Genomic DNA, 27,928 nt, shown 5'->3' with positions numbered 1-27,928 from the left:
TGAAGACTCCAGGATCCCCTAGAGAGACCAAGACCCCTACGGAAACGCCCCCCACCCCAGGAACCAGAGACACTCCCCGGGGACATTGGGACCTGCCCCAAGGGATGAAAGGATGCCCCTCAGGGACAGCCTTCGGACCGCCCGAGAACACCTGAGCCACCCCCAGAGACAGGACGCCCTCCCTGCAAAACCCTTCCGGGGATACCGGGATACCCCCAGGACTTCCCCCCCGCCCCGCCCCCGATCTTGGGGCTACACCAATGTCCCCCCCCTCCCCAAATCTCTCCTCCAGGAGCTCCCCAAGCCCCCTCCAACCACATCCCGACATCCTCCCCTAAACCTCCCCGGCTCCCTTTTATAACAGTGTCGCCCCCCGGGACCCCCAAATCAGATACCAGCGTTGGGGGTGCGGGAGGGACCGCCACCCACAAATCCCTTTTTATTAAACAACGACGGGGGGCTGAGAACAGCCCGGACTTCCCCAGACCCTCGGGAAGCTCACTGGAGGGGGGTTCAGGGAATATTGCCCAGAGGGGCTCAGCTGCGGCCCTTCTTGGCTTTGCCCTTGGCGGGGGAGGGCGCTGTGACCAGGGCCAGCTTTTTGGGGAGGCTGCCCTGCGCGCGCTGCACCGTCTCCTGCTCGATCCGCATCCGGATCCCGACCTCCAGGCGCTGGGAGGGAGCACGGGGGGGTCAGAGAGGCATAGGCTGGGCTGCCCCAGACCCGTCGGGACCCCGCAAACCCCGCCGCGCCCCCTCCTCACCTTCTTCAGTTTCTGCTGTTGGATCACGCGGAGCTTCTTCGGGGCGATAGTGCGGCCTGTGGAAGGGACGGCTGGGCTGAGACCCGAGAGATCCCCGGGACTCCCCCACTGACAACCACGACCTCCCCGAAGCGGTGCAGCGGAGACTCCCGGGACTGCCACGGGACTCGCCCCCACAACCTTCAGAGCATTCCTCCCACCCCAAAGTCCCGAGGCCTCCTCTCGCCGCCCCCCGGGGCTCCCCTGAGAAACCCCTGGACCCTCCCTGTGCCTCTACACCGTTTCCCGGCCCCCCCGGCCGTGCGATCCCACTTACCTCCCTTCCGCGGGCCCCGAGTCCCCCGGCTCGTCGCCGCCTTGGGACGCTGGGTCGCCGCTTTGGGCTGGCCCTGCGCCATCGCCGCCGCTTCCGCGTTAGGGCAGGAGCACGCTGAGAACCGGCGGGACACACCGGGACTTGATGCCGCAGAAGCTGCTGGGAAACGGAGGGTGTGCCGCGCAAGGAATGCCGAGATACAACGAGGCGCTGTTGCCACTAAGGCTGCCGGATACACCGGCGCTTTATTGTCGCAAAGCCTGCCGGGACACACCGAGCCGCGGCGCCAGGCACGCAGTGACACTCTGAGGCGGAAGGTGTCACTGCTCCCCCCGCTCTGCCAGCGCCCGGCACACCTCGGAGGGGGCGAAGACCCCAAACTCCGTGATGATGCCCCCCGTGATGAGCTCATGCGGCGTTACGTCAAAGGAAGGGTTCCACACGTCGACCTCTGCAGGAGGAGGGACGACATGGGGTCACAGAGGGGCTCCTGCAGCGACCCCCAGCAGGGATGGCTGCTGACCCCCTGACCCATCAGGGAATCCCCACTCCTAGACACCAACCCTCTGTGGGACCTGCCTAGGAGTCTGGCACCCTGACCCGCCCAAATGGGACTCCCCCCAGCATGTGGCACCCACCGGGGTCAGCCAGGAGGACGCCCCCGAGGTGGGTGAGCTCCGTCCCCGGCCGCTCCTCGATGGGGATCAGGCGGCCCGAGGCCAGCGTGGGGTCGCAGGTGCTGCTTGGGGCAGCCACGTAGAAGGGGATCCCCAGGTGCTTCGCAACCACTGCCAGCTGGAACGTCCCGATCTTGTTGGCCACATCCCCGTTGGCAGTCACGCGGTCGGCGCCCACCACCACGGCTGGAGACAGAGCAGGGTCAGAGGGCCCTGTCCTGTGTCACCTGTCCCCATCCCATGTCACCTATCACATCCCCTCCCTATGGCCCCCTCTTTGTCGCAGTCCTGTCCCGTGTCACCTCTCCCCAGCCTCTGTCACCCATCCCATGTCCCTCCTCCTTGTCCCCATCCTGTCCTATGTCCCACATCCCCACCCTGTGTCACCCACCCCATCCCTTGTCCCTGTCCCCCCGTGTCCCCCCCGGCCCCCGCCACCCCTCACCCTGCACTCCCTGCTCCCTCATGGCGGCGGCAGCCGCGCTGTCGGCGATTAGCGTGACAGGGACACCGTCGTGGCGCAGCTCAAGCGCTGAGAGCCGTGAGCCCTGGTTGTAGGGCCGGGTCTCGGTGCAGAACACACGCGACAGAGATCCCCGCTGGTGCAGTGCCCGCACGACACCTGGGGACACGTGGGACATGTCAGGGACTCCACTATAGGAAGCCCCCCCCGCAACAGAGACCCCCGTGATAGAGGCTCCCACACCACCCCTGGGGGGAAATGGGGGACACTGAGCCCCCTGTGCCTCAGCAGTGCTCCCAGTACCCAGGGTGGTGCCACAGCCCCCCAAGGCCAGCGCAGGGGTTCTCCCACTGCCCCAGTACCCAGTGCGGTGCCGTAGCCCGCTGTTGCCAGGGTCCCAGTGTTGCAGTGTGTCAGGAGGGTGACGGGACCGCTCCCCGGCACCCTCTCCAGGATGTGACTCGCGCCGTGCGCCCCAATGTTCCTATTGTCCCTCCGGTCCTTCTCCAGGAGCCCCTCGATGTACTCGATGATGCTGGGGAATAAGGGGGAAATGGGGGGTGTGACCCCTGCCCCCAACCCTAACCCCAAACCCACCCCAGGGGATCCCGAGACCCCCAATAACCAAACCCACTCCAGGGGGACCTGGAACCCCAAAGCCACACCTGGAGCACCTCAGGACCTCCCCCTCAACACCCCAAATCCTACCCAGGGGCACCTCAGGACTGAAAATCCCCCCTTGGGAGACCTCAGGTCCCTTCTCAACACCCCAAACCCACCCCAGGGAATCCCAGGACACCCCTGAACATCCCAAGTCCACCCCAGGGGGTTCACAGGAACCACCTGAGACCTTAATACCGCTCCACAGCTCTCCCAGACCCCCAACTGCCCCCGAGGATGCCCAGTGCTGACCTCAACAGTCACACACACACACATCCCAGCATCCCCCAAATTCTCCTCACCCCCGTTACCTCTCCCGCAGCTGCTGGGGGGTGACCCCGGGGGTCTCCACCCGCTGCCGGACAAACGTCCGGAGCCGCTCAGCCTCGCGGCCCAAGTTGGCGGCCGTGGGGCGGGCGCTGAGCAGGAACCCCAATTTCTGCCCCACAAACTCCTCCAGGGCCCCCAAATCCTCGGAAGGCCCCTCGCCCCCCGCCAGCTCCACGGCCAGGCTCAGGCAGCCCAGCAAGGCGATCGCCGGAGCCCCCCGCACCTGAGAGAGGACAGAACAGCCCCTGAGGCCCCTCCGGGAGGATTTGGGGGTCCCCCAGACAAGGGGGTGGTTTTGGGGATCGGGGGCGGGTGGGAGGATGTCAGGGCTGGGGAGGTCAGGGAGGTGGGGACACCGAGCCCCCAGTGCCCCCCAGTACTCAGGGCGGTCCCGCAGACCCCCATGGCCAGCGCGGGGGCTCCAAGGCTGGGGGGCTGTCAGGGTGGGGGGTGCTCAGGGGGGGTCGGGGGCACTGGTGGGAGGTCTCCCCTCACCTCCATGTCGCGGATGGCCCCCCAGGCCCGCTCCACGCCCCCCACCCGCTCGTAGCGGAGCTGTCCCGGCAGCAGCCGCTGGTTCAACACCTCGAGGGAACCACGCCGGTACCGCAGCGACTCGAGCGCCATCGCGACACCGCCTCTTCCGGGGGGACACGCCCACGGCGACGTCACGGGCCGACTCGAGCACGGGGAGGGGCCATGGAGGGATGTGGGTGGCGGTCGGGGACGGCGTCCTATGGCGGGACATGCGACACTCACGACAGGCTACCGACAGCTTTTTAATTTTGGGCTGCTCGGGGGTATAAATTACAGGGGGAGCTCTCGGGGGGTGGGCAGGGGGCTCTCGACGACCCTCCCGACCAGCCGGTGGGGGTCCAGCCCCTCAAAACCCCGTTCAGGGGCTCTCGGAGCCGGAGTCCGAGTAGTCGGCGACGAGGGACGGGGGGGCGGCGGCAGTGGGGGGCTCCGGAGGGGCTCCCCCAGCCTGGAGAGCGGCACTGGGGGGGTCCGGAGGGGCTCCCCGAGCCTGGGGAGCGGCACTGGGGGGGTTCAACCCTTCCTTGGAGTTGCCCCGGGGTGCCGGGGGGGGTGTCTCCGTCCCCCCGCCCTCCTCCCCGGCCCGCCGCCGCACGATGCCGAGCTCCGCCAGGGTCGGGGAGGGGCTCGAGGGTCCCTTCAGCGCTCGCCCCACTCCGAAACCCAATTTTTGGAGGGCCCCCCCGGCCGCTCGGGGTGTGCCGGGGGCGAACCAGGAGCGCTGGGAAATCTCGGAGCGCTTCAGCCGCTGCTTCTCCTCGTATGCTGTGGGGGAACAGGGCCGGGCAGGGGGTCAGGGGGGGCGCGGGGCCGCCCCGAACACCCCCGGGAACCCCCCCCGGATCCCCCCCACGCACAGTCGGGCGCGCGGAGGGTGAGCAGGGCAGCGAGGCGCCGATCCTCCTCCTCCTCGCGGAGCAGCGGGATGCTGAGCCCGGCCTTCGCCCGCAGCGCCGCCGCCTCCTCCTCCTCCTCCCGCAGCGTCTTCTTCTCCTCCTGGGGGGTGAAACAGGGCTGGGGGCGCGGCCCGAAGACCCCCGGGGGTGCTTGGGGGGACCAGATACCCCGTGGGGTGGTTGTGGATCCCGGAGCCCCTCAGTGGGATTTTAGGGGTCCCAGAGCCCCCCGGCTGGGTATTTGAGGGTCCCGGGGCCCTCCAATGGGAATTTGGGGGTCCCAGAACCCCCACTGACCCGGAAGCGCCTCCGGAGGCGGCTGTTGAGACCGAAATCATCCTTCCAGGCGTCCTGAGCCTCCTGCAGCCGTGTCAGGGTGGGGGTGGCACGCTCCAGGACCTCCCGATCTGTCACCCCGTGCTCCAGCCGGAACATGGGATCTGTGGCCAGGCGCTCCCGCTCCTCTGGGGCTGCAGAGACACCATTACTGGGAGCGACTGGGGGCACTGGGACAGACTGGGGGCACTGGTACAGACTGGGGGCACAGGTGGGCTGGACCTGGGCGCTATCCCTGTGTCCCAGCGCTCCTCCCTGCGCCAGGACTAACTCCCTGGGGACATTGGGAGCCACTGGGAGTGACTGGAATCACTGGGAAAGGGCCTGACTGGGGTCCCTGGGACTGACTGGCGTCACTGGGCCATACTGGGACTCACTGGAGGGTAAGACCTGGGCACTGTCTCCAGGGTCCCAACGCTCCTCCTTGCGCCGGGCCCCGCTGACGATGACATAGTCACAGCTTGCAGGGTCTGTCTGCAGCTCGATGTAGTTGACACACAGGTGACACTTCATCCGGAACCTGGCGGGGGAGCAGGTTCAGGGGGACACAGGTCAGAGGGTCCCTGCGGGGTTTCCAGGTGTCCCCACAGGTGAGGGAGGGGCTGTGGCTCACCTGTACACAGGCGTGGTGTAGTAGTTCCCCACCTTCTTCTTCTCTGCATTGTACCTGACACCTGTGGGGAGATTGGGGGGGCATCAGACACCCGCCTCCCGTGGATTTGGGGATCCCCCCGACCTCTCCAGACCCCTTTGGGACCCCCAAAATTCCCCAGTCCTCAGAACAGAGGTGCCACTCACCCATCCCGATGTGATTCTGGCACCCGTCACACCAGATGTTAAAGGGCATCTCAAACCTGGGAGGGCCAGGGAGGGTTTGGGGGTGTCAGCGCTGCCCCGGGGATGTGACAAGGGACATTTTGGGGTGTCTCCCCTCTCACCTGATGACAAGGATGCCCTGGGAGAGCTTCCGGGCGCGCTCCCGCAGGGGGTGGCTGTGGTGGTACTTGTTGAGGGAGCCATGCTGGGGGAGAAAAAATGGGGGAGTCAGGGAGAGACCTGCTCCCCAAAATCCCCACACACCCTCCTACCCTCCAAAACTCCACTGTCAGCCACCTGAACTCTCCTGCCAGCCCCCAGCCCCACAAAGCCCTCACCCTCCCCACAACCTGACATCCCCCCAGCACCCCAATATGCCCCTAAAATCCCCGACAGCCACTCAACCCCCACCAAACCTCTCTCCAAGCCCCCAAAAGTCCCTGGCATCCTTTCAACCCTCCCTGCCACCCCCCAGTCCCCCCAAAACCCCTTCCCAGCACCCTAAAACTTCCTCGACAAGCCCCAAAAACCCCTCCCCAACGCCCCCAGCCCACCTTGGCGGGGTCGAAGTCCGGCGGGTAGTACTTGTTGGTGCCCTTGCGCTCACCCTGGGGGGAAATCGGGGCGTCACGGGGTGGCCACGGTGGCCCCGAGGTGGCCTCGGTGTGACCACGGTGGCTCCAGCGTGACCACGGTGGCCCCAGGGCAACTGAGGTGGCCCCGCCGTGGCCCCGTCCCCACTCACCATGGCCGAGGGTCTCTGGACTGGCACAGGCAGGACCTGGGCGCGGCGAGGTCACTGGGGAGCCCGCGGCCTGGGGGGACGCGTTAATGGTCACTGGTCACCATTGGGACAGGGGCACCAGTGCGGGGACAACAGTCACTGGTTTGTACTGGGACGGGGATCAGAGGACAGGACCCCCCAACACGGCCCCAGAACGCGGCGAGTGGTCACTGGTCTATACTGGGAGTGGCCCCCCGCCCTGTTTGAGGTCACTGGTCCATAGCGGGGACCAGCCCCCCTCCCATTTTGGGGTCATTGGGCCACACTATGCCCGGCACCCAGCCCCAGCCAGGGGTTCCTGTTCCGTACGGGGGTCCCGGGCTATACTGGTCCGTACTGGGCTATACTGGTCCGTACTGGGCTATACTGGTCCGTACTGGGCTATACTGGGATCTCCCCCTCGCGCACCCCCAGATCCCCACCGACCTTTTCCGTCTGCGCTCCTCAGGCCCCGCCCCTTCCTCTCGTCACTGCCCGCCGATTGGCCTAGCCGCGGCGACGGGGCGGGAACCTACCCGGCGGCCCCGCCCCTCCGGCGGCGTTCGCGACCTCTGGCGGCGCTGCAGAGCGGTGAATTACGGCAGCCCATAGCAACAGGGGCTCCATAGCAATGGGGGTTCGTAGCAACGGGGGTCCATAGCAACGGGGGTCCATAGCAACGGGTTTTCATGGCAACGGGGGACATTGCAGCAAGGGAAATACAGCCACAGGATCCACAGCACCGCGGTGCCCCATAGCGATGGGCCCCATGGCAACAGCGTTCATAGCAACGTCCGTCTCCAGAGCAACGGGTTCAGATCAACGGGGGCTCATGGCAACGGGGGTCTGTAGCAACGGGTCTCCATAGCAACGGGTGGTCCATAACAACGGGGATTCATAGCAACGAGCTCCATAGCGACAGGATTCTGTAGCAACCATCTGCCCCCGAATCCTCACCCCCCCCAAGGTCCCCCATCACCCCGTGTTCCCATCACTGTCCCCATCATCCTGTGTCCTCACTGGATAGAGTTCACCCCTCGTGTCCCTATGGCGATGACAGTGTCCCCATTCCCATCACCTCATGTCCCCATAGGGGTGTCAGTGTCCCTGTCCCACTGGTGTGGGTCTCCGTGGGGGTGGCAGTGTCTCTCCCATGGGGAGAGTGCCCCCTCCCCACCAACCCATGTCCCCACAGGCTGCCGGTGTCCCCAGTCCCATCCCTGCTGCCATTCCCGCTACACACCTGCCACCATCCCCCCGCCCCCAGCAGGTGCCACCACGGTGGCCCGGTGGCCTCTGATCAGCCCCTGCAGGCGGTCACCGCCTCATCACAGGGACACACTAATGAGCCACCGCAGTGCCACCGCGTCCCCAGTGCCATCCCGGTGTCCCCGTGGCCACATCCGCCACCGGCCATGCCCGGCTGCCACCCTGCAGGATGACCAGCTGCGCCGGGCACGCGGCCACGGCGTGTGGGCACAGCCTGGCCCAGGCACGGGGGACATGGAGGGGACATGGGGAGACATAGGCAACCTTTGGGGACACCAGGGCATGATGTCCCCATGGTGGGACACCCGTGGAAGGTTGGCACCAACCCCAGGGGAGTCCAGCCAGGGGAAAGGGCTGAGCTCGGAATCTGGGGACACAGCTGGAGCTGGCAGCATATGGGGACACTTGTGACAGGTGGTCTTGCACAGTTGTGGGGCTGTTTACAGGTGTGGGACTGTGCACCGGTGTGGGGCCATTCACAGGGTTTCGGGGTCCCCATCACTCGCAGGTGACACTCAGGACAGCCGCTATTTGGGGTTGGCCCCCTGGGGACAGCCCCTATTTGGTGACCCGCCGGGCTGAGCTCCGGTGCTGGAGGGGCGCGGGGGTGCTTTGCGCCCCCCATCCCTCCCGCAGCCCCTCCCGGCCGGGTGTCTCAGCGTCCCGGTGGCCCGGGGGTGACACTGGCAGGGCCACGTGCGGCGGCTGCGGCGCCGGGACAATAGCGGCGCAGGGGACAAAGGGCCGTGACGTCACCGGGGGCTGGGGGGCAGCCGCTGACCCAATTCGGCCGCTTTGGGGGGCCACGGGGGGGGATGGAGCCGGGGAAACCCTGCGGGGGAAGAGGACAGGGCTACTGTGCCCCCAAGAGAATGGGCTCGGGGGTGACACCGGGGTCACCGCGTGGGGAAACTGAGGCAGCGGCGGGGTAATTAAACTCGTTAAGTTATTAAGGGGTAATTAAAGGAGGAGGAGGAGGGGGAAGTCCCGGGCACTAAGAGGCAGGAGGAGGGAGCGGAGGAAGGTCCCCAGCACTCAGGGGGCAGGAGGAGGAGGACGACGAAAGTCCCAAGAATTGAGGGGCAGGAGGAGGAGGAAGAAGAGGAGGAGGAGGAGAAAATAGAGGAGGAGGAGAAGGAGGAGGAGGAGGAGAAGAAGGAGGAGGAGGAGGAAGGTCCTGGGTGTTGGGGGGGGAAGGAGAGGGGGAGGAGGAGGAGGAGCAGCAGCAGCAGCGCGAGCTCTGCCGCAACCCGGCCCGATGGGCCCCGCCACCCCGCTGCTGCCGGGGGGCTGACGGCGACCCCCGCCCGGCCCCGCCGCCCCGAGGGAGGGCCACCACCCCCCGGCGCAGCCGCCGACGCCTTTTTTTCTATCCTTTGGATTTTGTGACCGTTTGGGGATTTTGGGGGGGATTTTTTACCTTTCCCCACCTCTCACGGATGCTTCGGGCCGGGGGCGCCGGGATGCGCTGAGCGAGCCCGGGGTTTTTTCCGAGCCCCCCCCACCGCCCCAAATTACCGCAACCCCCCCCGGGGGGGGCACCGAGGCTGCAGCGCCGGGACCCCCGCACCCCGCTCCGAGGCATCGCGAGCCGCAGCAGAGAGACCCCCCCACACCGGGGCAGCGTGAGCCGCAGCGGGGGGACCCTCCCGATACCGAGTCACCGGGACCCCCCCACGAAACCGGAGCACCGCGAGCTGCAGCGCCAGGACCCCCGCAACCCCCTCCGGGGCACCGGGACCCCCCCGCGCCGGAAGCCGCAGCGTCGGGGACCCTCTTTACACCGGGGCGGCCCCTTTACCCCCTCCGCACCGGATTGCCGGGGGGGGCACCTCAACAGAAGAGCCCCCCCCATCCTCCGGGGCACCGGGAGCCGCAGCGGAGGGACCCCCCCATTCCGGGGCACCGGGAGCCGCAGCGCCGGGAACCCCCCTCTCCAGGGCACCGCGAACCGCAGCGGAGGGACCCCCGCATCCCGCGGAACCCCCTCTGCCGGGGGTCCCCCCCCGCCGCACCGGCTCGCGGGGGGGGCGCGCCGCACTGGAGGATGCTCGGGATGCCGGCACCGCTCCCGTCCGCCGCCTGAGCGCCCCGCGCCCGGTCGGGAAGGATCCCGACCCCCCCCCCGAGCATTTGGTGGGGGCCCATGGGATGTGATGAGCTCCTCGACGGTGCCGGCCTCAGCAGCGTGACCCCCCCCCGGCGGGATGGCTCGTTTCGGAGAGGAGGTGGCGGCCCGCTATGGGCCCGGCGGCGGCGGCGGGAGCGGCCCCGGGGCGGCGGCGGGGGGCCGGGGCGCGGGGGGGGGCCCGCGGCAGGGCCCCCCCGGGGCGCAGCGTCTCTACAAGCAGTCCATGGCCCAGCGCGCCCGCACCATGGCCCTGTACAACCCCATCCCGGTGCGGCAGAACTGCCTCACCGTCAACCGCTCGCTCTTCCTCTTCAGCGAGGACAACGTGGTGAGGAAATACGCCAAAAAGATCACCGAATGGCCATATCCTTTCTGGGGGGACTCCCGCGCCCCTGCACCGGACCCTCTGGCGGAGGGGACCCTGCTCTGGCTTCTCTCGTGCCCTGTGATGGGAACCTGGGACTGATTCAAGGGCCCCTGCCCCAGCCCACGGCCCTGACCTCTGGCCCTCATTGGGGTCCCCTGTCCGGCACTGGGGTCCCCAGTCCCCTATTGGGGTCACCCTGTCCTTCATTGGGGTGTCCGGCTCCATATAGGCCTCTCCATATCCTGCATGAGCTCTCCAGCCCCATATTGGGCTCCCCATCCTCATATTTGGGCTCCAATCTCATGGCTCCAACCCCTGACCTGCTTTGGGGTTCCCCTGACCTGCATGATGGTCCCCATCCCCTGACCTCCATCGAGGACCCCGTTTCCCTGCCCTGCACTGGGGTCCCCATTCCGGTCATGCGTCACCTCTCCATCCCCATATTGGGGTCACCATTCCTGTACTGGGTCACCATGTCCTGCACTGGGGTCCCCAGCCCCATACTGTGGTCCCCATCCCATGTCCTGCACCTCGTTCCCATCCCACATCCCCGTGCCCTGCACTGGCGACTCCAGACCCATATAGGGGTCACCATGTCCTGATTTGGATGCCCATCCCATGTCCCCATCCCTGTGGCCTGCACTGGGATTCCTGGTTCCCTTTTGGGGTCCCCATTTCCTGTCCTGCATTGGGGTCCCCGGGCCCATTTTGGGGTCCCCAACTCCCTGCCCTGCATTCGGGACCCCATTTCTCTCCCCTGCATTGAAGTCCCGGTGCCTCTGCTGCCCTCCATTCCCTCCTCCCCAGACTGGGGGGTCCAACTCATCCTGGGGGGGAAAAGGGAGACCCCATTGCACCAGCACCTCCAGGTGCCCTATTTTGAGAGGGGAAGTGTGACCTGGCATCCCCGAGTCCCCACAACCCACAACCCTCCTATGGCCCCCCATTTTCATTCCCCCGGGGTCCCTGCAGACTCGAGGTGTCCCCAGATCGGTTCCCCCCCCCCCAGCTGGGGTGGTTGGGGGCGCAGGGCTATTTTGGGCTATTTTGGGCTATTTTGGGCTATTTTGGGCTATTTTGGGCTATTTTGGAGAGGTGCAGCCCCAGCCCTGCTGTCCTTGGGGTTCCTCCGAGACCCTTCCCCCTTATTCCTGCCCCCTAAAACACTCGGCCGGCAGAGGCACCCCAAAAAGGCCCCCCATCACCCCGAAAGGACCCCCACCATCCCAAAACAGCCACTGTTGCCCCACAAACCGCTACTGTCACCCCACAGACAGCCACCCCTCGCCCCTGGCGTTCGCAGGGGCCGGCGCGGGATTGCGGGGGGATCCCCACGCGGTTTTGAGGTGCAGCTGGGGGTTCCTGGCTTCACCAAGAGCTTTTGGGGACCCCTCCAGCACCGGGGTGGCTTTGGGGGCTCGGGCATCCCCTCGGGCACGTCCGAGGTGCCCGCCAAACGCCGGTGGGGGTAGTCCGGGGGTGCGGGGCTGGGGGTTCGGGTCGCGCGGTGGGGGGGCCGCGCCGTTCGGTGCCGCAGCGGGGCCGGGCAGCACCGTCCCCGGGCGGTGACAGGCGCGCGGGTCCCCGCGCCCCAGGGCAGGGGCGTCGCGGCGGGGCCGGGCAGGGGTCGGGGGGTGTTGGGGTGCCCCGGGGTGCCGAGGGAGGGGTGATGCACCCCCCCCCGCCCCCCCCCCCTCCGCCCCCCGGCGCGGCCCTGCGGGTCCCATCCTGCGGCACGCAGAGCCTCCCACGCCGGTCCCGGGGCGAGGGGGCGGCGGCAGCCGGGGGGTGCTCCCGTGGCGCCCCAAAATCCATCCTGGGGGGATGCCGGTGGGGAGAGAACGGCGCAGAGGGCAGGGGGGCTCCCCGAGCCCGGTTTCGGGGCGCAGAGCCCCATGGCTGGGAGGTTGTGCCCTGCTGGATCCGCGCTGGATCCGTGCTGGATCGGTGCTGCATCGCCGGGCTCTGCTGCCCTGGATAACCGGGCTGGGCCGGGCCGTGCCAGGAGCCGTGCCGGGCCGGAATCCGGCACCGGATGCCCGGGCCATGCCAGGAGCCGGGCCGGATCCCGGCTCTGGGAGCTGTGCCATGCCAGGGAGCCGTGCTGGACACCTGGGCTGTGCCAGGGAGCCGTGCCGGGCCAGATCCCGGTGCCGGGAGCTGTGCTGGATACCCGTACCGTGACGGGGGTACCAGTACCGGATCCCTGGCTGTGCCAGGGAGCTGCACCGGGCTGGATACCAGCACCGGGAGCTGGGCCGTGCCAGGGAATCCTGCCGGGCCGGATACTGGCACCAGGAGCCGTGCTGTGCCAGGGAGCCGTGCCGGGTAACCGTGCCATGCCAGGGAGCTGCACTGGCCCAGATACCGGCACCGGGAGACATATTGTGCCGGGAAGCTGTGTCGGAGAGTCGTGCCATGCCACGGAGCTGTGGTGGATAACTGTGCCATGCCAGGGAGCTGTGCCGTGCCGGACAGCAGCACCAGGTCCTTGTGCCAGCGCTGTGCCCAGTGGCCGTGCCAGGGATGGTGGAGTGGGGTGGCCATTCCGGGTGGCCCCGTTGTGCCAGGCTGGATAACCAGGCTGTGTGAGCACCGGGCCAGGCTGTGCCTGAGAGCCGTGCCGTGTCAGGGAGCTGTTGGGTCAGCCGTGCCATGCTGGAATGCCGGGTGACCGTGTGGGATGGCCGTGCCGTGCTGGACAGCTGTCCTGTGCCAGAGAGCCATGTTGGAGAGCAATGCCACGCCGGAGATCCGTGTGGGATACCCGTGCCGTGCCAGGCCGTGGGGCCGGCAGCCGTCCCCTGCCCCGGCCTCGTCGGGGTCTGGGCTCATCTTTGTGCCCTTCGGTGCCGCGGTGGCCCCGGCCATGGGCACCACTGGTGGGGCAGGGGACAGGGCTGTGGGGCAGGACATGGGCACCGCTGTTGTGCCAGGGCCGTGGGGCAGCACTTGGGGACACGGGACAGGACATGAACACGTCCCCGCAGCCCCCTGGGGGTGCCACCCGCGGTGCCTGCGGGCCCGGCGGGGCCGTGTCGGTCGCGGCGGGTCCCTCTGTCCCCGGGGCGCTTTGATCGCGCCGCGGAGCCGAGGCCGCGGCTGCGGCTTTGATGAGGGAATTAATTAATGAGCTGCCGAACATGCGGGCGCCGACATCGGGGCATGGGAAGGGCCTTGGCCCTTGGGCGCTCCGTGGTCGCACTCTTGCCTCAGTTTCCCCCGCCCCGCTGCTATTTGGGGGTCCCACAGTCCTGTTTTTTCCTTGACTCGCCCCCCCACTCCTTTTGAATACATGATTTTAGCCACCATCATCGCGAACTGCATCGTCCTGGCGCTGGAGCAGCACCTGCCCGACGAGGACAAGACCCCCATGTCGGAGCGGCTGGTGAGCGGGGGGGGCGGGAGGCGGGCTCTGGTGGGCTCCTAGGGAGGGTCCCCGGCACTTCTGAGGCTTAACAAGGGTCCCTGAGGCTCCCGTGAGGGTCTCCAGCAATGGTCCCTGGGCAGGTCTGGAGCTCTGGTGAGGGTCTCTGCGGATACCAGTGGTGGTCCCTGGGGCTCTGGTGAGGGTCCTTGGCCACTCTGGGGCTGCCAGCAGAGGTGCCCGGGCACCTTATGGGCTTTGGTGGGCGTCCTTGGAGGCTCTGCTGGGGGTGCCCGGCCACCCTGGGGGCCCAATCAAGTGTCCCCAACCCACCGCGGGGTCCCTGCCGTGTCCTTGTCCCCGCAGCGTGGGCAGCAGGACGGGGGGCGGAGAGGGGCTGCCAGCCCGCACCTGACCCACGGTCAGGTCACGATTCCCTGTCCCCCCCGGACCCGCCGGCGTCCCAGTTTCCTCCTTACTGGGAATCTGGGCCACGCCGGGACCGTCGCCGCCTCCGCCCCGGGCCACCTGGGGAGGGCTGGAGGGGGCCGGGGGCAGCACTGGCCCCTCGCCCCGGGGGGCAGGGAGTGTCCGGAGGTGGTCGCGTCCCCTGGCACCTGTCCCCGACACCTGTCCCCGCACCCAGGACGACACGGAGCCGTATTTCATCGGCATCTTCTGCTTCGAGGCGGGGATCAAGATCATCGCGCTGGGCTTCGCCTTCCACAAAGGCTCCTACCTGCGCAACGGCTGGAACGTCATGGACTTCGTGGTGGTGCTCACGGGGTGAGGGGCGCGCGGGGGACACCTGGGACACCCCTGGGACTCACCTATTTGGGGACAAATGCGTGTCACCACGTGCCCGTGCCCGTGGGGACCAACCCCACGCAGGTGTGCGGGTTCAGGACGCCCCCTCCTCCTCCCACCTGTGCCACGGCCGTGTCCCACCCGCGTGTCCCACGTGTGCCCGCGCGTGTGCGGGGCCGCCGAGCTCGTCCCTGTCCCCGTGTCCTCAGGGGCCTCCCGGCGCTGTCACAACGTGTCCCCGCGGTGTCACTCAGAGTGCGGCACCGGCACCCGCTGCCGCGGGCAGCTCCAGGCCCCCCCCAGCTCCAGAGCCCCCCCGGCCGTGGCACCACAACCGCAGAGACCCCCCGGTGACAGAGATAACCCCCCCAGGTCATGGCGTTCCCCCCGGTCACAGAGACCCTCGGTCACACCTTCCCCCCGGTGTCCTGTGCTTGTCCAGAGGGGAAACTGAGGGGAGAGTTTTGGGGAGCTCTTTTGGGGGGCTGTCTGGGGGGCTCTGTCCTGCGTCTTTTGTGTCATCGGGGGGATGCTTCCTCCGCCCCTCCACCCCACTCCTCGGGACTCCCCCGGCCCCCTCCCACCCCCTGCTCCCGACTTTGCTCCCCCCCAGTAAGCGGGGTGATTGGGAGTGAATTAATTGGGGTGATTGGGAGTGAATTAATTGGGGTGATTGCGGATGTTGGGGGTCAGCGGGGGAGTCAGGTCTGACTGCGATGGGGGAGTGTGATGGATGAGCATCTCCATCCGGTTGCCATGGCAACAGGGGACCCTCCGCGGCACCGGGGCCAGCAATGAACCTCTGGGGTACACCCGGGACCCCCTTTGGCTACCCGGACACCCCTTCCGGCTCCTCGGGGACCCCAGGGCCGGTGCTGGCCGGTGGCCGCGACCCCCAGGCAGGGACCAGCGCTGGCATCAGCCACCACCGGCAGCATCGCCGGAAAAGGCTAAAAATAGCCCCGAGCTGCCGCCCGCGCTGGCGGCACCGGCTGCCGGCCCTGCGGCACGTGGCCCTGCGGCGGGGACACGGGGGCTCGCGGGGGCCGCGACAGCACCGCCGCGGGCTCGTGGTGGCCGCGGGCTTGTGGCCGTGTGACAGAGATGTGGGGGCTCGTGGGGGCCAGGGACTGGTGGCCCTGTGACAAAGATGTGGGGACTTGTGGTGGCCACGGGCTCGTGGCCGTGTGACAGAGACGTGGGGGCTCGTGGTGGCCGCAGGCTCATGGCCGTGTGACAAAGATTTGTGGGCTCGCGGGGGCCGGGGGCTCGTTGCCCTGCGCTAGGGACAGGGGCTCACAGTGGTTGTGACAGCGCAGCTCAGGCTTGTGGCTCTGTGACAGGGACTCGGGGGCTTGTGATGGCCGTCACAGTGCGTCCATGGGCTCATGGTGGCCCACTGAGGGTGGTTCCTGGTAGCCATGGGGCAAGTGGTGGCCCACGGACACGGTGGCGGTGGAGGTGTGACCAGACGCGGTGTCTCTCGGTGGCCGCGGCGACCCGTTGTGGGAGTCCCTAGCTGTTTTAGGATGTGTCGGTGGCTGTCGCTGCTCTCTGTGGCCACCCCGGCCCGGCTGAGGGTCCCCGCGTCCCCACGCCCGCTGACCCCACTGTCCCCGCAGCATCCTGGCCACGGTGGGCTCCCAGTTCGACCTGCGGACGCTGCGGGCTGTGCGAGTGCTGCGGCCCCTCAAGCTGGTCTCGGGGATCCCAAGTGAGTGCCGCGGGGCCTCCAGGAGGATTTGGGGGTCTCAGGGGGAGGTCCGGGTGGGGGCGTGGCCGCTCAGCCGCCGCTGCCGCAGGTTTACAAGTCGTGCTGAAGTCCATCATGAAGGCGATGATCCCACTGCTGCAGATCGGGCTCCTGCTCTTCTTCGCGATCCTCATCTTCGCCATCATAGGATTAGAGTTTTATATGGGCAAATTCCACACCACCTGCTTCGACCTGGTCACAGGTGGGGCCGAACCCCCCAGGCCGCCCCCCAGATCCCCACCTCCCACCCTCCCCTTCCTGCCTCAGTTTCCCCACCGGGGCGGGCTCGGATCCCGGGGTTGGGATCCCCGGGGTTGGGAGCGGGGCTGGGGGGGCCAGATCCTTTCCCCCACCCCCCCTCCCAAATCTCGCCGGGCCGGCGGCCAGCGCCCGATTTGGAACGTCCTAATTGCTGCTCTCCCTTGATGAAGCCGTTAATTGGCCGCGGTTATTTCTGTCGGTGCCCCGCGGCAGGGGGCGAAGGGGGGCGGTCCTGGGGACACGGAGGGGGGGTCCTGGGGGTTCAGTCCACGGGACATCCCCCCAGACGAGATCAAGGTGGAGGTCCCGTGCGGGACGGACGAGCCGGCCCGGATCTGCCCCAACGGCACCAAGTGCAAGAAGTATTGGGAAGGGCCCAACTACGGCATCACGCAGTTCGACAACATCCTCTTCGCCGTGCTCACCGTCTTCCAGTGCATCACCATGGAAGGGTGGACCGACCTCCTCTACTATGTGAGGGCTCGTCCCCTCCCGGTGCCCTCTTTCCCCTGCCCGGTGCCCTCCCGGTCCTCTCCTCCCTCTGGAGTCGCCTGCTGGCCCCTCCCGGGTCATCTCCTGTCCCCTCCTGTCCTCCCGTGTCCTCCCCCTGGCCCTCCTGATCCCCACATGACTTCGTGTGAGCCTCGTGGGACCCCCCAGGTCATGAGACCCCTGGGAACTCCCCCCAATTCATGGGACCCCCCCGGCCTCTCGCCCCCCTCCCCAGAGCAACGACGCCTCAGGGAACACTTGGAACTGGCTGTACTTCATCCCCCTCATCATCATCGGCTCCTTTTTTATGCTCAACCTCGTGCTGGGGGTCCTGTCCGGGTAAGCGGCGCTGGGGGAGCTCTGAGGGGGGTCCGGGGTGCCCCCGCCGGCCCGGCGCTGAGCAGGGGGGTCCGCAGGGAGTTTGCCAAAGAGCGGGAGCGGGTGGAGAACCGCCGGGCGTTCCTCAAGCTGCGGCGGCAGCAGCAGATCGAGCGGGAGCTCAACGGATACATGGAGTGGATCTCCAAGGCGGGTGAGGGTCGGGACCACCCCTCAAAGCCCTCCCAATCCCCCCCCAAAACCCTCTCAGCCTCTCTGACCCCCCCCACCTCTGTAACCCCCTCCCAACCCCCTGGCGCCTTTAAAAAACCCTGAAATCCCTTCCCAAAGGGCTCGAAGTCCCCTCAAATCCTCTCCGACACTCTAGGACCCCCTGAAACCCTCCCCAGCCCATCCTAAATCCCCCAAATCCCCTACAACTACTCCAGGGTACCTCTAGGATCCCCCCAAACTCCTTATCCCCCTCCCAACACACCCCAATACACCCCCAAACCCTCTCCAACCCCTCCCAGGATCTCCAGCTGCCCTCTCGGGACCCCCGGGATCACCCAGCCACCTTCCAAGCCCCAGCCCCCCAAAAATCCCCCTTAAGCCCCCCTCGACTCTCTCCAAACCCTTTTAAGTGCCCCAAAAGTGCCACCAAACCCTCATCCCCGGGTCCTCCAGAAATTCCCAGTCCCTCTCCCACCCCTCCGAGCCCCTCTCCGAGCCCCCCTGAGCCCCCCACTTTCCCTCAGAAGAGGTGATCCTGGCCGAGGACGAGCCCGAGGCCGAGCCCCGGCGCCCCTTCGATGGTAAGTGCTCAGCCCCCGCCCCCTTTCCCGCCCCTCCCCACTCCGGGGGCGACCCCCGCCCGGCCTGGGGGTGCCGCAAGGACCCCCCCGGGTGACGGCCGCCCCCCTGTGCCCCCCCTGCGGGAGCTCTCCGGAGGGCCACCAGCAAGAGGAGCAAGACGGACCTGCTGAGCCCCGAGGAGGGCGAGGAGCAGCTGGGGGACATCGCGGCCATGGGTGGGTGACAGGCGGCGCGGGGGGGCGGGTGTGGGTGATGCGGGGGTGACCTGGAGAGGGGAGGGGGATGGTTTGGGGGTGGGGGGTCATGGGGGGACGGTTGGGGGTCCCTGGGATGGTTTGGGTGGGGATGGGTGACACGGGGACAGCCCGGGGTGACAAGCCGGGCCCCGGGGGTCTCCCGCAGGGTCCCCCTTCGCCCGTGCCAGCCTCAAAAGTGCCAAGCTGGAGAACGCCACCTTCTTCCACAAGCGGGAGCGGCGGATGCGCTTCCACATCCGGCGGATGGTGAAAACTCAGGCCTTCTACTGGACCGTGCTCAGTCTGGTAGCCCTCAACACCCTGTGTGTTGCTATCGTTCACTACGACCAGCCAGATTGGCTTTCCGACTTCCTCTGTGAGTCAGCCCCGACCCCCGGAGCCCCCCGGAGCCCCCCGGAGCCCCCCGGAGCCCCCCGGAGCCCCCCAGCACTCCCTGTGTTGCTATCGGGCACCCCAACCACTCACATGGGATTTTCTGCTGCCTCTGGGAGTCATCTTGGACCCCTGGACATCCCCAGAACCCCAGGGAGAGCCTCAGAGTCCCCTCAAACCCACTGGAGGCTTCTGGAGTCCCCCAGAACTCACCAGACCTCCTCAGAGCCCCCTGGACCCCTCCAGCTCATGTGATGCCCCCCCGCCCAGCTTTTGGGGTCCCCCATCTCCTGGGATCCCCCAGCCCATGAAACCCCTGTGACCCCCTGGAATGTCCCCACCCTCATTTCTGTGTCCCCCTCTCCCCAGACTATGCAGAATTCATTTTCTTGGGACTCTTTATGTCCGAAATGTTTATAAAAATGTACGGGCTGGGGACGCGGCCTTACTTCCACTCGTCCTTCAACTGCTTCGACTGTGCCGTGAGTGCCGGGAGGGGATGGGAATGGGGCTGGGATGGGGCTGGGATGGGGCTGGGATGGGACTGGGATGGGATGGGGCTGGGATGGGGCTGGGATGCGATGGTTTGGTACGGGATGGGACTGGGTGGTTTGGGATGGGATGGGATGGGATGGGATGGGATAGGGTGGTTTGGGATGGGATGTGTGGGGATTGTCCAGGGACACTGTCCTGCTCCCAGGTTATCATCGGAAGCATCTTCGAGGTGATCTGGGCTGTTGTGAAGCCGGGAACATCCTTTGGGATCAGCGTGCTGCGAGCTCTCAGGTTACTGCGCATCTTCAAAGTCACCAAGTGAGTCCCACGCCCTCGTGTCCCCCTGCGACCCCCTGTGACTCCCATGGCCTCCCATGGCCCCCCCACGTCCCCCCACAACCCCACAGCTCACTGCCATCCCCACAGGTACTGGGCTTCCCTGCGGAACCTGGTGGTGTCCCTGCTGAACTCCATGAAATCCATCATCAGCCTCCTCTTCCTCCTCTTCCTCTTCATCGTCGTCTTTGCCCTTTTGGGGATGCAGCTCTTTGGGGGACAGTGAGTGACTGGGCAGGGAAATGGGGTCCCCCCGGACGCCCCCCGGTTCCCAGCGGGGGGTGTCTCTGTGCCCCCCAGGTCCCTGCTTGGGGGGCACCCGGCAAAGGTGGGGCTCCCACCGCTGCCCCCCCAAAACCCCCCCAGGTTCAATTTTGACGACGGGACCCCTCCCACCAATTTCGACACTTTCCCAGCAGCAATAATGACGGTGTTTCAGGTAGGTACCGCCCCCGGCGGGGGTCCCGAGGGGCGGGGGAGCTCGGGGGGTTCCCCGCTGCCCCCAGGGCTCCTTCCTCCCCCAGATCCTGACGGGAGAAGACTGGAACGCGGTGATGTACGACGGGATCAAATCTCAGGGCGGCGTCAAGGGCGGGATGGTTTTCTCCGTTTACTTCATCGTCCTCACCCTCTTTGGCAACTGTATCCTGGGGGTCCCGGGAGGGTCCAGGGGGCCGGGGGGCTCGGAGAGGGTCCTGGGAGGGGAGTGGCTTCCCTGGCCCCTGCTTTGCCTTGACGTGGCTCCCAGACACCCTCCTGAACGTCTTCTTGGCCATCGCTGTGGACAACTTGGCCAACGCACAGGAGCTCACCAAGGTCAGGGGTCCAGCAGCTTTGGAGGGTTCAGGGGGGACTTGGAGGGTCCAGAAGGGTCTCGAGGCCTGGCTGGACACGGCTTTGTGGTTCTGCAGGATGAGCAGGAGGAGGAGGAAGCCGCCAACCAAAAGCTGGCGCTGCAGAAGGCGAAGGAGGTGGCTGAGGTCAGCCCGCTGTCCGCAGCCAACATGTCCGTCACCATGTGAGTGTCCGGAGCCCGGCGGGATCATCCCAGATCCATCCCCAGAGCCAGGCCAGACCTACCCCGGCTCCATCCTTGGGTCCATCCTGAATCCTTCCTCAGCTGCACCCCTGGATCCACCCCGGCTCCATCCCAGCTCTGTCCCTGGGTCCATCCTGGCTCCTTCCTCGGCTCCATCCTGGCTTCATCGCAGCTCCATCTGCGGATCGATCTTGGCTCCATCCCAGATCCATCCCTGACTCCATCCCAGCTCCATCCCTGCTCTGTCCCGGCTGCATCCCATCCCCACCCTTGCCTCCATCCCGGATCTGCCCCAGCTCCATCCTAACTCCATCCCGTCCACACCCCGGCCCCGCCCCGGCCCCTCCCGACCCAATCCCGCCCCCGGGGCCGCAGGAAGGAGCAGCAGAAGAACCAGAAATCCTCCAAGTCGGTGTGGGAGCAGCGCACGAGCGAGCTGCGGAAGCAGAACCTGCTGGCGAGCCGGGAGGCGCTGTACAGCGAGCTGGACCCCGAGGAGCGCTGGAAGGTGCCCTACGCCCGCCACCTGCGCCCCGACATGAAGACGCACCTGGACCGGCCGCTGGTCGTGGACCCGCAGGAGAACCGCAACAACAACACCAACAAGACGCGCCCCGGAGAGCCCCCGCTCGACCCCCGCTTCGGGCCGCTCCGCGCCGAGGAGCTGCGTCGGCAGCAGCCGCGCTACCCCGACCACGGCGGCGGCCCCCGGCCCGGGGAACCCCCGGGGCCCCCCGGGAGTCGCCGTCCCCGCAGCAGCAGCCGGGACCCGGAGCGGGAGCCCAGCCAGGAGCGCGGCTACGCCGAGGGCGAGCGGCCCAAGGCGCGGCACCGCAGTCGCGACGGCCGCGCCGGTTCCCCCACTGAGCGGGAGCACCGGCGGCACCGCGGGCACCGGCGCGTGGCCGAGGAGGGCGAGGAGGGCGCCAGGCCGGAGCGGCGGCCGCGGCACCGGGACGGGGGGCGGCCGGCGCGGGGCGAGGGCGACGGAGAGCACGGCGACGGCGAGCGGCGGCGGCGGCACCGGCATGGACCCCCGCCCGGGTACGATGGCGAGGGCAGGAGGGAGGACAAGGAGCGGCGGCACCGGCGGAGGAGGTGAGGGGTTGGTGAGACCCTCCTGGAGCTGGTGGGACACCCCAGAGCTGGTGGGACCCTCCAGAGCTGGTGAGACCCTCCGAGCAGGGGCTCCTCTGGATCCCAAGAAAGAACCAACCATCTCTCGGCATTCTCAGCTCCCTGGAGCGGTGCTTGGGGTGCCGGGGGTCCCCTCTGAGCCCACTCCCCTCTGCCCCCTCCCCAGGGAGACGCAGCTGCCCCCGGCGCCGTCGGGCCCCACGCTCTCCACCACCCGCCCCATCCAGCAGGACGTGGGGCGCCGGGAGCCCCCCGTGGCAGAGGACATCGACAACATGAAGAACAACAAGCTGGCCACGGCCGAGCCCCCCGCGCCCCCCGCCATGGGCAACCACACCCCCTGCCCCGCCGCCGGCCCCCCCCGCCGGCCTCCCCCCACTGCCAACCCCCCGCCCCCCGAAAACAGCATGGTGGTCACCAACCCCGGCCCCCCCAACAACCCCTCCAAGGGCGGGGGGAAGCCGGAGCACACGGCCGTGGACATCCCACCCGCCTTCCCGCCACCCCCCAGCAACGCCCTGGTCCAAGGTAGGGGAGCCCACTGGGGTCTGGGGGGTCTGCGATCTGGGAGATGTGGGGAGTCCAGGAGGGTTTGAGGGATCCAGGGAGTTGGGGAGACGAGGGGGGTCTGGGGGGTCTGGGTGTCCAGGAGGCTGGGGGAGTTCAGAGGGTCTGGGGGTGCCCAAGGGATCTGGGGGTGGGTTTGGGGGGCTCCCGGGGACCTGGGGAGTCTGGAAGGTCCAGGGGTTATGAGCAATCTGGGAGTCTGAGTGTGATCTGGGGGGTTCAGAGCATTTGGGAGGGTCTGGCCCTGCAGGGAGTTCAGGGCATCTGGGGGGCTGTCCAGGGGATTTGGGAGGGTCCAGGGGTGTCCCTGATGGCGCTGCCCCCGCAGTGAACAGGAACGCCAACCCCGAGCCGCTGCCCCACAAAGAGGAGGAGGAGAAGAAGGAGGAGGAAGGCGACGGGCAGGACGAGAATGGCCCCAAACCCATGGTGCCCTACAGCTCCATGTTCATCCTCTCCACCACCAACCCGTGAGCACCGGGGGGGACTGCAGGGACCGGGGGGGACTGCAGGGACCGGGGGGTCGTGGGGAGGTCCGGCGCTCCCCCCACACTCTCTCCCCGCCAGGTTCCGGCGGCTGTGCCACTACATCGTGAACCTGCGGTACTTCGAGATGTGCATCCTCATGGTCATCGCCATGAGCAGCATCGCGCTGGCCGCCGAGGACCCCGTGCAGCCCAACGCCCCCCGCAACAACGTGAGACCTCTCCGCCACCAACGGAGACCCCCGGGGTGGGGGGACACCGAGCTGCGGGCTCCCAAAAATAGCTGCCAAAGTGGGGTCCCCGTGGTTGGGGTGTGCTGAGTCTGAGAAAATGAGTGTAGCCATGGGAGGGCACGGGGGGCCTGGGGGGGTTCTGGGTGGCCCCGGAATTCCAGGGGGTCCTGGGGGTCTTTAGGTCCTGGGGGTCCCAGGGTGCTGGGGGTGCCAGGGGGGGTCCCAGCCCTGTCCCCCTCCACAGGTGCTGCGCTACTTCGACTATGTCTTCACGGGGGTCTTCACCTTCGAGATGGTGATCAAGGTGAGCACGGGGAGGGTCTGCAGGGCGGGGGGGCCCCTGGAGCCCCCTAACCCCCCATTGCCCCCACAGATGGTGGATCTGGGGCTGGTGCTTCACCAAGGTTCCTATTTCCGGGACCTGTGGAACATTCTGGATTTCATCGTGGTCAGCGGGGCTCTGGTGGCCTTTGCCTTCACGTGAGTCCCCGGGGGGGGACACGGGGGGATGGAGGTGGAGGGGGGTGGTCTCTCCCAGTGCCCCCAGAGGGGCCTGTCCTGCTGCCCGCGCTCTCTGTTGTCGCTTGCCGTCCGTCCTCGGCCGCTTGTCACCACGTTTGTGTCGTCCTGTCACCGTCCCCGTGTGGGTGTCGCACGGAAGGAGGAGGAACCCCCTAGAAAAGGGGTGAGGGAAACCCTAGGAAGGGGCGAGTGACCCCTGAGGGACTGAGAATCCCCCGAGCAAAGGGTGAGAACCCCCTGAGTAAGGGGTGAGCATCCCCTGAGCAAAGGGTGAGAATCCCCTGAGCAAAGGGTGAGAATCCCCTGAGTAAGGGGTGAGCATCCCCTGAATAAAGGGTGAGAACACCCCAAGTAGAGGGTGAGAATTCCCCCACGTGTCTGAGCAGCCTTAAAGTAAAGGCTGAGCATCCTCCAAATAAAGGATGAGCATCCCCTGAGTAACTGAGCAGCCTCCAAGTCTGGGCTGAGCATCTTCCACGGAACTGAGCAGCCCTTAAGTAACACGGGAGTAAACCCGGAGCAGACCCCGAGCACCTCCCAGCAGGGGGGCTGCCCCGAGGGTCCCTCCCTCCCTCGGGGGGGGCTGGGGGTGCCGGGGGGGCTCTGACCGTGCCTTGTCTCTCCGCTTCCTCTGCCTCCACCACAGGAGCAGCTCACGGTAAATCCTTCTGCCTTCGTCTCTGTCCTTGTTTTCTCCTCGTGCTCATGGTTGTGCCTCGCTCCCCCTCCCCAAATTCCCACACAGACCCTCCCCCCTAAAACCGCTTCAGGGAAACGTCTGATGAGCGTGGGGGGGCTCAGCCTCGGAGGGGGTGGGAGGGGAGAGGTGGGACTGGGTGGGGGAGGAGCGGGGGTGGGACCACCAGTGGTCCTGCCGGGGTTCCTGGGGTGTCCAGAGGTCCCACGCCCCCCATTGTCCCCCCCAGCGGCAGCAGCAAAGGGAAGGACATCAATACCATCAAGTCCCTCCGTGTGCTCCGTGTGCTTCGGCCCCTGAAGACCATCAAGAGGCTGCCCAAGCTCAAGGTGGGCTCAGGGGGGTTCACCTCCCCCCGAGGGGAATTTGGGTGGTTCCAACCGGTGCTGAGACCCCCTCACCCCTCCCAGGCCGTGTTTGACTGCGTGGTGAACTCGCTGAAGAACGTCCTCAACATCCTCATCGTGTACATGCTCTTCATGTTCATCTTCGCCGTGGTGGCCGTGCAGCTCTTCAAGGGGAAATTCTTCTACTGCACGGACGAGTCCAAGGAGTTCGAGAAGGACTGCAGGTACGGCCCGGCCGGGTGGGGCCTGCCCTGCCTGCCCGGCCCTCGCCCACCACCCCTCCCCGGACAGGGGCGAGTACCTGGTGTACGAGAAGGACAACGAGGTGAAGGCGCAGAAGCGCGAGTGGAAGAAGTACGAGTTCCACTACGACAACGTGCTCTGGGCGCTGCTCACCCTCTTCACCGTCTCCACCGGCGAGGGGTGGCCGCAGTAAGGCTGCGAGGATTCGGGGGGGAGGCTCGGGGAGGCTCTGGGGGGCTCTGGGGGGGCTCTGGGACCCCCAGCCCGTCTCTGTCCCGCTCCTGCCACAGGGTCCTCAAGCACTCGGTGGACGCCACGTACGAGAACCAAGGGCCGAGCCCCGGGTACCGCATGGAGATGTCCATCTTCTACGTCGTCTACTTCGTCGTCTTCCCCTTCTTCTTCGTCAACATCTTCGTGGCCTTGATCATCATCACCTTCCAGGAGCAGGGGGACAAGATGATGGAGGAGTACAGCCTGGAGAAGAACGAGGTGCCATCCCCGTGCCCGGCCCTGGCTCTGGGGAGCCGCAGGGGCTGTGCCAGGGGGGTGACACCCATGTCCCCCCCGCAGAGAGCCTGCATCGACTTTGCCATCAGCGCCAAGCCGCTGACCCGGCACATGCCCCAGAACCGCCAGAGCTTCCAGTACCGCATGTGGCAGTTCGTGGTGTCCCCTCCCTTCGAGTACACCATCATGGCCATGATCGCCCTCAACACCATCGTGCTCATGATGAAGGTGGGTGGGGACAGCGCTGGGGGGGTCGGGGAGCCCCCTGAGGGCTGTTCTCAGCCCCCTGTGAGCCTTCTGGGTCCCCTCAGTCCTGTGCCCTCCGGAGATTTGTCCTGCTCTGTCCCCTCTGTGTCCTGGGCCAGTCCATGTCCCCCTGGATCCATCCTCCCCCGCCCCAGGATGCCCCCCGTGCCCCCATCCCCACCCTCCTGCGCTGTCCCTGCAGTTCTACGACGCCTCCGACACCTACGAGAACGTCCTCAAGATGTTCAACAACGTCTTCACCTCCCTCTTCTCCCTCGAGTGTCTCCTCAAGATCATGGCCTTCGGTGTCCTGGTATGGAGGGGACACTGGGGACCCCGGAGTGGGGGGGAACCCTAGGGACACAGAGGGTCCCCAGGAATGTAGGAGACCCCAGAGGGCCCCAAGACCTCAGGGGACCCTGGAGATGAGTGCCCCAGATCTGTCACCAGGCATCCTGGATACAGTGATTCACCACAGGGGCATGCCAGGATTTGGGGAGCTTGTGCAAGGGAGCCCCAGGATCCCACATCCTTCCTCTCCTTTTCCCAGAATTATTTCCGTGACGCCTGGAACATCTTTGACTTTGTGACAGTCCTGGGGAGCATCACGGACATCCTGGTGACGGAGTTCGGGGTAGGTGGGCACTGCTGCCCCCACCGCCCTCTCCTGTCCCCATTCCCGGGGTTTGGCTTCCCCCCTCACCCCCTTTTCCCTGTCCCCCCAGAACAACTTCATCAACCTGAGCTTCCTGCGGCTCTTCCGCGCCGCGCGGCTCATCAAGCTCCTGCGCCAGGGCTACACCATCCGCATCCTGCTCTGGACCTTCGTCCAGTCCTTCAAGGTGACCCCGAAATCCCAAGGCCCCCCCCAGCTGCCCCCCCGGGGCCACCCCCAGCCCCCATGACCGGCCCCGCTGTGCCCCCAGGCCCTGCCCTACGTGTGCCTGCTCATCGCCATGCTCTTCTTCATCTACGCCATCATCGGGATGCAGGTGAGCCCTGAGGGGTGCAGGGGACACCCCCGGGTGCGGGTGACACCCCCGGGTGCGGGTGACACCCCCAGCCCCCCCCCCGCGGCCCCCCTGAGCCGCCCCGACCCCCGCAGGTGTTCGGGAACATCGGGATCGAGGAGGAGGATGACGAGTCGGCCATCACCCAGCACAACAACTTCCGCACCTTCTTCCAGGCGCTGATGCTGCTCTTCAGGTGAGCCTCGGTGCCACCCCGGTGTCACCTGGGTACTCAGTGCCACCCCAGCGCCACCTGGGTACTCAGTGCCACCCCAGCGCAGCCGCAGTGTCACCCAGTGCCAGCCAGTGCCCCACTGGTGCCACCCGTGCTATGAGAGCCACGTTGCTGTGTCCCCCGCGTGTCCCGCCCATGTCCCCCTCGTGTCCCCCTCGTGTCCCCCTCGTGTCCCGCCCCTGTCCCCCCCCGTGTCCCCGTCGCTGTCTGGCTGCGTGACCGGCGTGTCCCCTGTCGCCAGGAGCGCCACCGGGGAGGCGTGGCACGAGATCATGCTGTCGTGCCTCAGCGGGAAGCCGTGCGACGAGAACTCGGGCATCAAGGAGGACGAGTGCGGCAACGAGTTCGCCTACTTCTACTTCGTGTCCTTCATCTTCCTCTGCTCCTTCCTGGTGAGCTCCCGGGGGGTTCGGGGGGTCCCCAGACCGCCCACCCACCCCTGTCAGCCCGGGAGGTCCTGCAGCTCTGCTCCTTCACCTCCTGCAGCTCCACCTCCTTCCTCTCGCTCTGCTGAGAGCCGCGGGGCTCCGGGGGGCTCCGGGGGGTTCCGGGGGGTACCGGGGGGGTTCCGGGGGGGGACATCCCGCTCTCCTCGCCCCCTGACCCCCCCGCCGCCCCCCAAAGATGCTGAACCTCTTTGTCGCGGTCATCATGGACAACTTCGAGTACCTGACGCGCGACTCGTCCATCCTGGGTCCGCACCACCTGGACGAGTACGTGCGGGTCTGGGCCGAGTACGACCCCGCCGCCTGGTAAGGACCCCCCCGGGGGGCGCGGGGGGCGCGGGGGGGCAGGGAGACCCCCGCAGTCCCCTCCCGGCGCCGGGACACGGCGGAGGGGTCACATCCCCCCCATCCCCGGGGTGCAGGGGGGTCCAGGGGGCACAAAAGGTGACCGAGAGCCCCCCCGTGTCTCCGAGCCCCCACTCGGGGGTCCCCCGTGTCCGCCGGTGTCCCCCCACCCTGGGGACTTCCCCCCCAGCACCTGAAGTGGCCCCGTGGGGGTCCCGAGTGGTCCCTGGAGCCCGAATTGTCCCCGGGGGGGGGCTCTGCTGCCCA

At 67.3% G+C, this 27,928-nt stretch overlaps 4 protein-coding genes across 10 annotated transcripts in view; 1 reads left to right on the top strand and 3 right to left on the bottom strand.

The window, feature by feature from the left end:
- Positions 1-400: 400 nt before the first annotated feature.
- CUNH19orf53 (chromosome unknown C19orf53 homolog) lies at positions 401-1,319 on the bottom strand. The gene is made up of 3 exons (XM_085046077.1): positions 1,081-1,319; positions 765-820; positions 401-672 (listed from the first exon to the last, which is right to left on the bottom strand). Exons 1-3 carry the CDS (start codon positions 1,160-1,162, stop codon positions 538-540), a joined length of 273 nt encoding a protein of 90 aa, XP_084902203.1. The 5' UTR covers positions 1,163-1,319; the 3' UTR covers positions 401-537.
- Positions 1,292-3,852, bottom strand: MRI1 (methylthioribose-1-phosphate isomerase 1). 2 transcript variants are annotated; one of them, XM_085046072.1, is made up of 6 exons: positions 3,706-3,852; positions 3,192-3,433; positions 2,583-2,755; positions 2,203-2,379; positions 1,719-1,943; positions 1,292-1,531 (listed from the first exon to the last, which is right to left on the bottom strand). In XM_085046072.1, exons 1-6 carry the CDS (start codon positions 3,835-3,837, stop codon positions 1,401-1,403), a joined length of 1,080 nt encoding a protein of 359 aa, XP_084902198.1. In that variant the 5' UTR covers positions 3,838-3,852; the 3' UTR covers positions 1,292-1,400. The 2 variants fall into 2 exon arrangements, with proteins under 2 accessions (XP_084902198.1, XP_084902199.1); XM_085046073.1 differs by having other exon boundaries at positions 3,796-3,852.
- Positions 3,853-3,970: 118 nt separating this feature from the next.
- On the bottom strand, positions 3,971-7,131 carry YJU2B (YJU2 splicing factor homolog B). Of its 3 annotated transcripts, none has more exons than XM_085046068.1 (10): positions 7,006-7,131; positions 6,541-6,610; positions 6,350-6,403; positions 5,918-6,000; positions 5,778-5,833; positions 5,593-5,653; positions 5,357-5,499; positions 4,941-5,113; positions 4,605-4,743; positions 3,971-4,512 (listed from the first exon to the last, which is right to left on the bottom strand). In XM_085046068.1, exons 2-10 carry the CDS (start codon positions 6,541-6,543, stop codon positions 4,106-4,108), a joined length of 1,119 nt encoding a protein of 372 aa, XP_084902194.1. In that variant the 5' UTR covers positions 6,544-6,610; positions 7,006-7,131; the 3' UTR covers positions 3,971-4,105. The 3 variants fall into 3 exon arrangements, with proteins under 3 accessions (XP_084902194.1, XP_084902195.1, XP_084902197.1); XM_085046069.1 differs by lacking the exon at positions 7,006-7,131 and adding an exon at positions 6,937-6,972; XM_085046071.1 differs by lacking the exon at positions 7,006-7,131 and having other exon boundaries at positions 3,971-4,195; positions 4,238-4,512; positions 6,541-6,910.
- A 1,874-nt stretch (positions 7,132-9,005) lies between these two features.
- CACNA1A (calcium voltage-gated channel subunit alpha1 A) overlaps positions 9,006-27,928 on the top strand; it is a 29,224-nt gene continuing 10,301 nt past the window's right edge. For 2 of the 4 annotated variants that reach the window (XM_085046016.1, XM_085046015.1), the window contains exons 1-36: positions 9,006-10,321; positions 13,608-13,713; positions 14,339-14,478; positions 16,122-16,213; positions 16,302-16,454; positions 16,800-16,987; positions 17,241-17,344; positions 17,422-17,537; positions 18,082-18,138; positions 18,265-18,354; positions 18,542-18,751; positions 19,138-19,250; positions 19,469-19,581; positions 19,690-19,821; positions 19,966-20,038; positions 20,124-20,241; positions 20,348-20,415; positions 20,511-20,617; positions 21,014-21,736; positions 21,942-22,303; positions 22,671-22,812; positions 22,910-23,039; positions 23,305-23,364; positions 23,434-23,540; positions 24,509-24,608; positions 24,690-24,850; positions 24,918-25,058; positions 25,160-25,361; positions 25,443-25,607; positions 25,828-25,938; positions 26,176-26,259; positions 26,351-26,467; positions 26,552-26,617; positions 26,731-26,831; positions 27,112-27,262; positions 27,495-27,622. In XM_085046016.1, the coding sequence (XP_084902142.1) occupies positions 10,035-10,321; positions 13,608-13,713; positions 14,339-14,478; positions 16,122-16,213; positions 16,302-16,454; positions 16,800-16,987; positions 17,241-17,344; positions 17,422-17,537; positions 18,082-18,138; positions 18,265-18,354; positions 18,542-18,751; positions 19,138-19,250; positions 19,469-19,581; positions 19,690-19,821; positions 19,966-20,038; positions 20,124-20,241; positions 20,348-20,415; positions 20,511-20,617; positions 21,014-21,736; positions 21,942-22,303; positions 22,671-22,812; positions 22,910-23,039; positions 23,305-23,364; positions 23,434-23,540; positions 24,509-24,608; positions 24,690-24,850; positions 24,918-25,058; positions 25,160-25,361; positions 25,443-25,607; positions 25,828-25,938; positions 26,176-26,259; positions 26,351-26,467; positions 26,552-26,617; positions 26,731-26,831; positions 27,112-27,262; positions 27,495-27,622 (5,318 nt within the window). In that variant the 5' untranslated portion in view covers positions 9,006-10,034. Of the gene's footprint in view, positions 10,322-13,607; positions 13,714-14,338; positions 14,479-16,121; positions 16,214-16,301; positions 16,455-16,799; positions 16,988-17,240; positions 17,345-17,421; positions 17,538-18,081; positions 18,140-18,262; positions 18,355-18,541; positions 18,752-19,137; positions 19,251-19,468; positions 19,582-19,689; positions 19,822-19,965; positions 20,039-20,123; positions 20,242-20,347; positions 20,416-20,510; positions 20,618-21,013; positions 21,737-21,941; positions 22,304-22,670; positions 22,813-22,909; positions 23,040-23,304; positions 23,365-23,433; positions 23,541-24,508; positions 24,609-24,689; positions 24,851-24,917; positions 25,059-25,159; positions 25,362-25,442; positions 25,608-25,827; positions 25,939-26,175; positions 26,260-26,350; positions 26,468-26,551; positions 26,618-26,730; positions 26,832-27,111; positions 27,263-27,494; positions 27,623-27,928 lie in introns of all 4 variants that reach the window. The other 2 variants (XM_085046019.1, XM_085046018.1) reach the window with 2 other exon arrangements.

This window comes from Lichenostomus cassidix, unplaced genomic scaffold (assembly GCF_008360975.1).
Source record: "Lichenostomus cassidix isolate B80296 unplaced genomic scaffold, HeHo_3.0 HiC_scaffold_39, whole genome shotgun sequence".
In the NCBI taxonomy this organism is placed as follows: domain Eukaryota; kingdom Metazoa; phylum Chordata; class Aves; order Passeriformes; family Meliphagidae; genus Lichenostomus; species Lichenostomus cassidix.
This window is presented reverse-complemented; position numbering and strand designations above follow the sequence as displayed.

Bases quoted from the DNA above. Each gene is read 5' to 3' on its own strand.
- CUNH19orf53 (XM_085046077.1), bottom strand. From the start codon at position 1,162: ATGGCGCAGGGCCAGCCCAAAGCGGCGACCCAGCGTCCCAAGGCGGCG. The intron at 821-1,080 runs GTAAGTGGGATC...TCCCTTCCACAG, and splicing joins TCGGGGCCCGCGGAAGGGAG to GCCGCACTATCGCCCCGAAG. The intron at 673-764 runs GTGAGGAGGGGG...GCTCCCTCCCAG, and splicing joins AACAGCAGAAACTGAAGAAG to CGCCTGGAGGTCGGGATCCG.
- MRI1 (XM_085046072.1), bottom strand. From the start codon at position 3,837: ATGGCGCTCGAGTCGCTGCGGTACCGGCGTGGTTCCCTCGAGGTGTTG. The intron at 2,380-2,582 runs GTACTGGGGCAG...ACGTGTCCCCAG, and splicing joins GGGCTACGGCACCGCACTGG to GTGTCGTGCGGGCACTGCAC. The intron at 1,944-2,202 runs GTGAGGGGTGGC...CTCTGTCTCCAG, and splicing joins GAGGGAGCAGGGAGTGCAGG to CCGTGGTGGTGGGCGCCGAC.
- YJU2B (XM_085046068.1), bottom strand. The intron at 5,654-5,777 runs GTGAGTGGCACC...ATCTCCCCACAG, and splicing joins CCAGAATCACATCGGGATGG to GTGTCAGGTACAATGCAGAG. The intron at 4,744-4,940 runs GTCAGTGGGGGT...TTCACCCCCCAG, and splicing joins GCCTCCGGAGGCGCTTCCGG to GAGGAGAAGAAGACGCTGCG.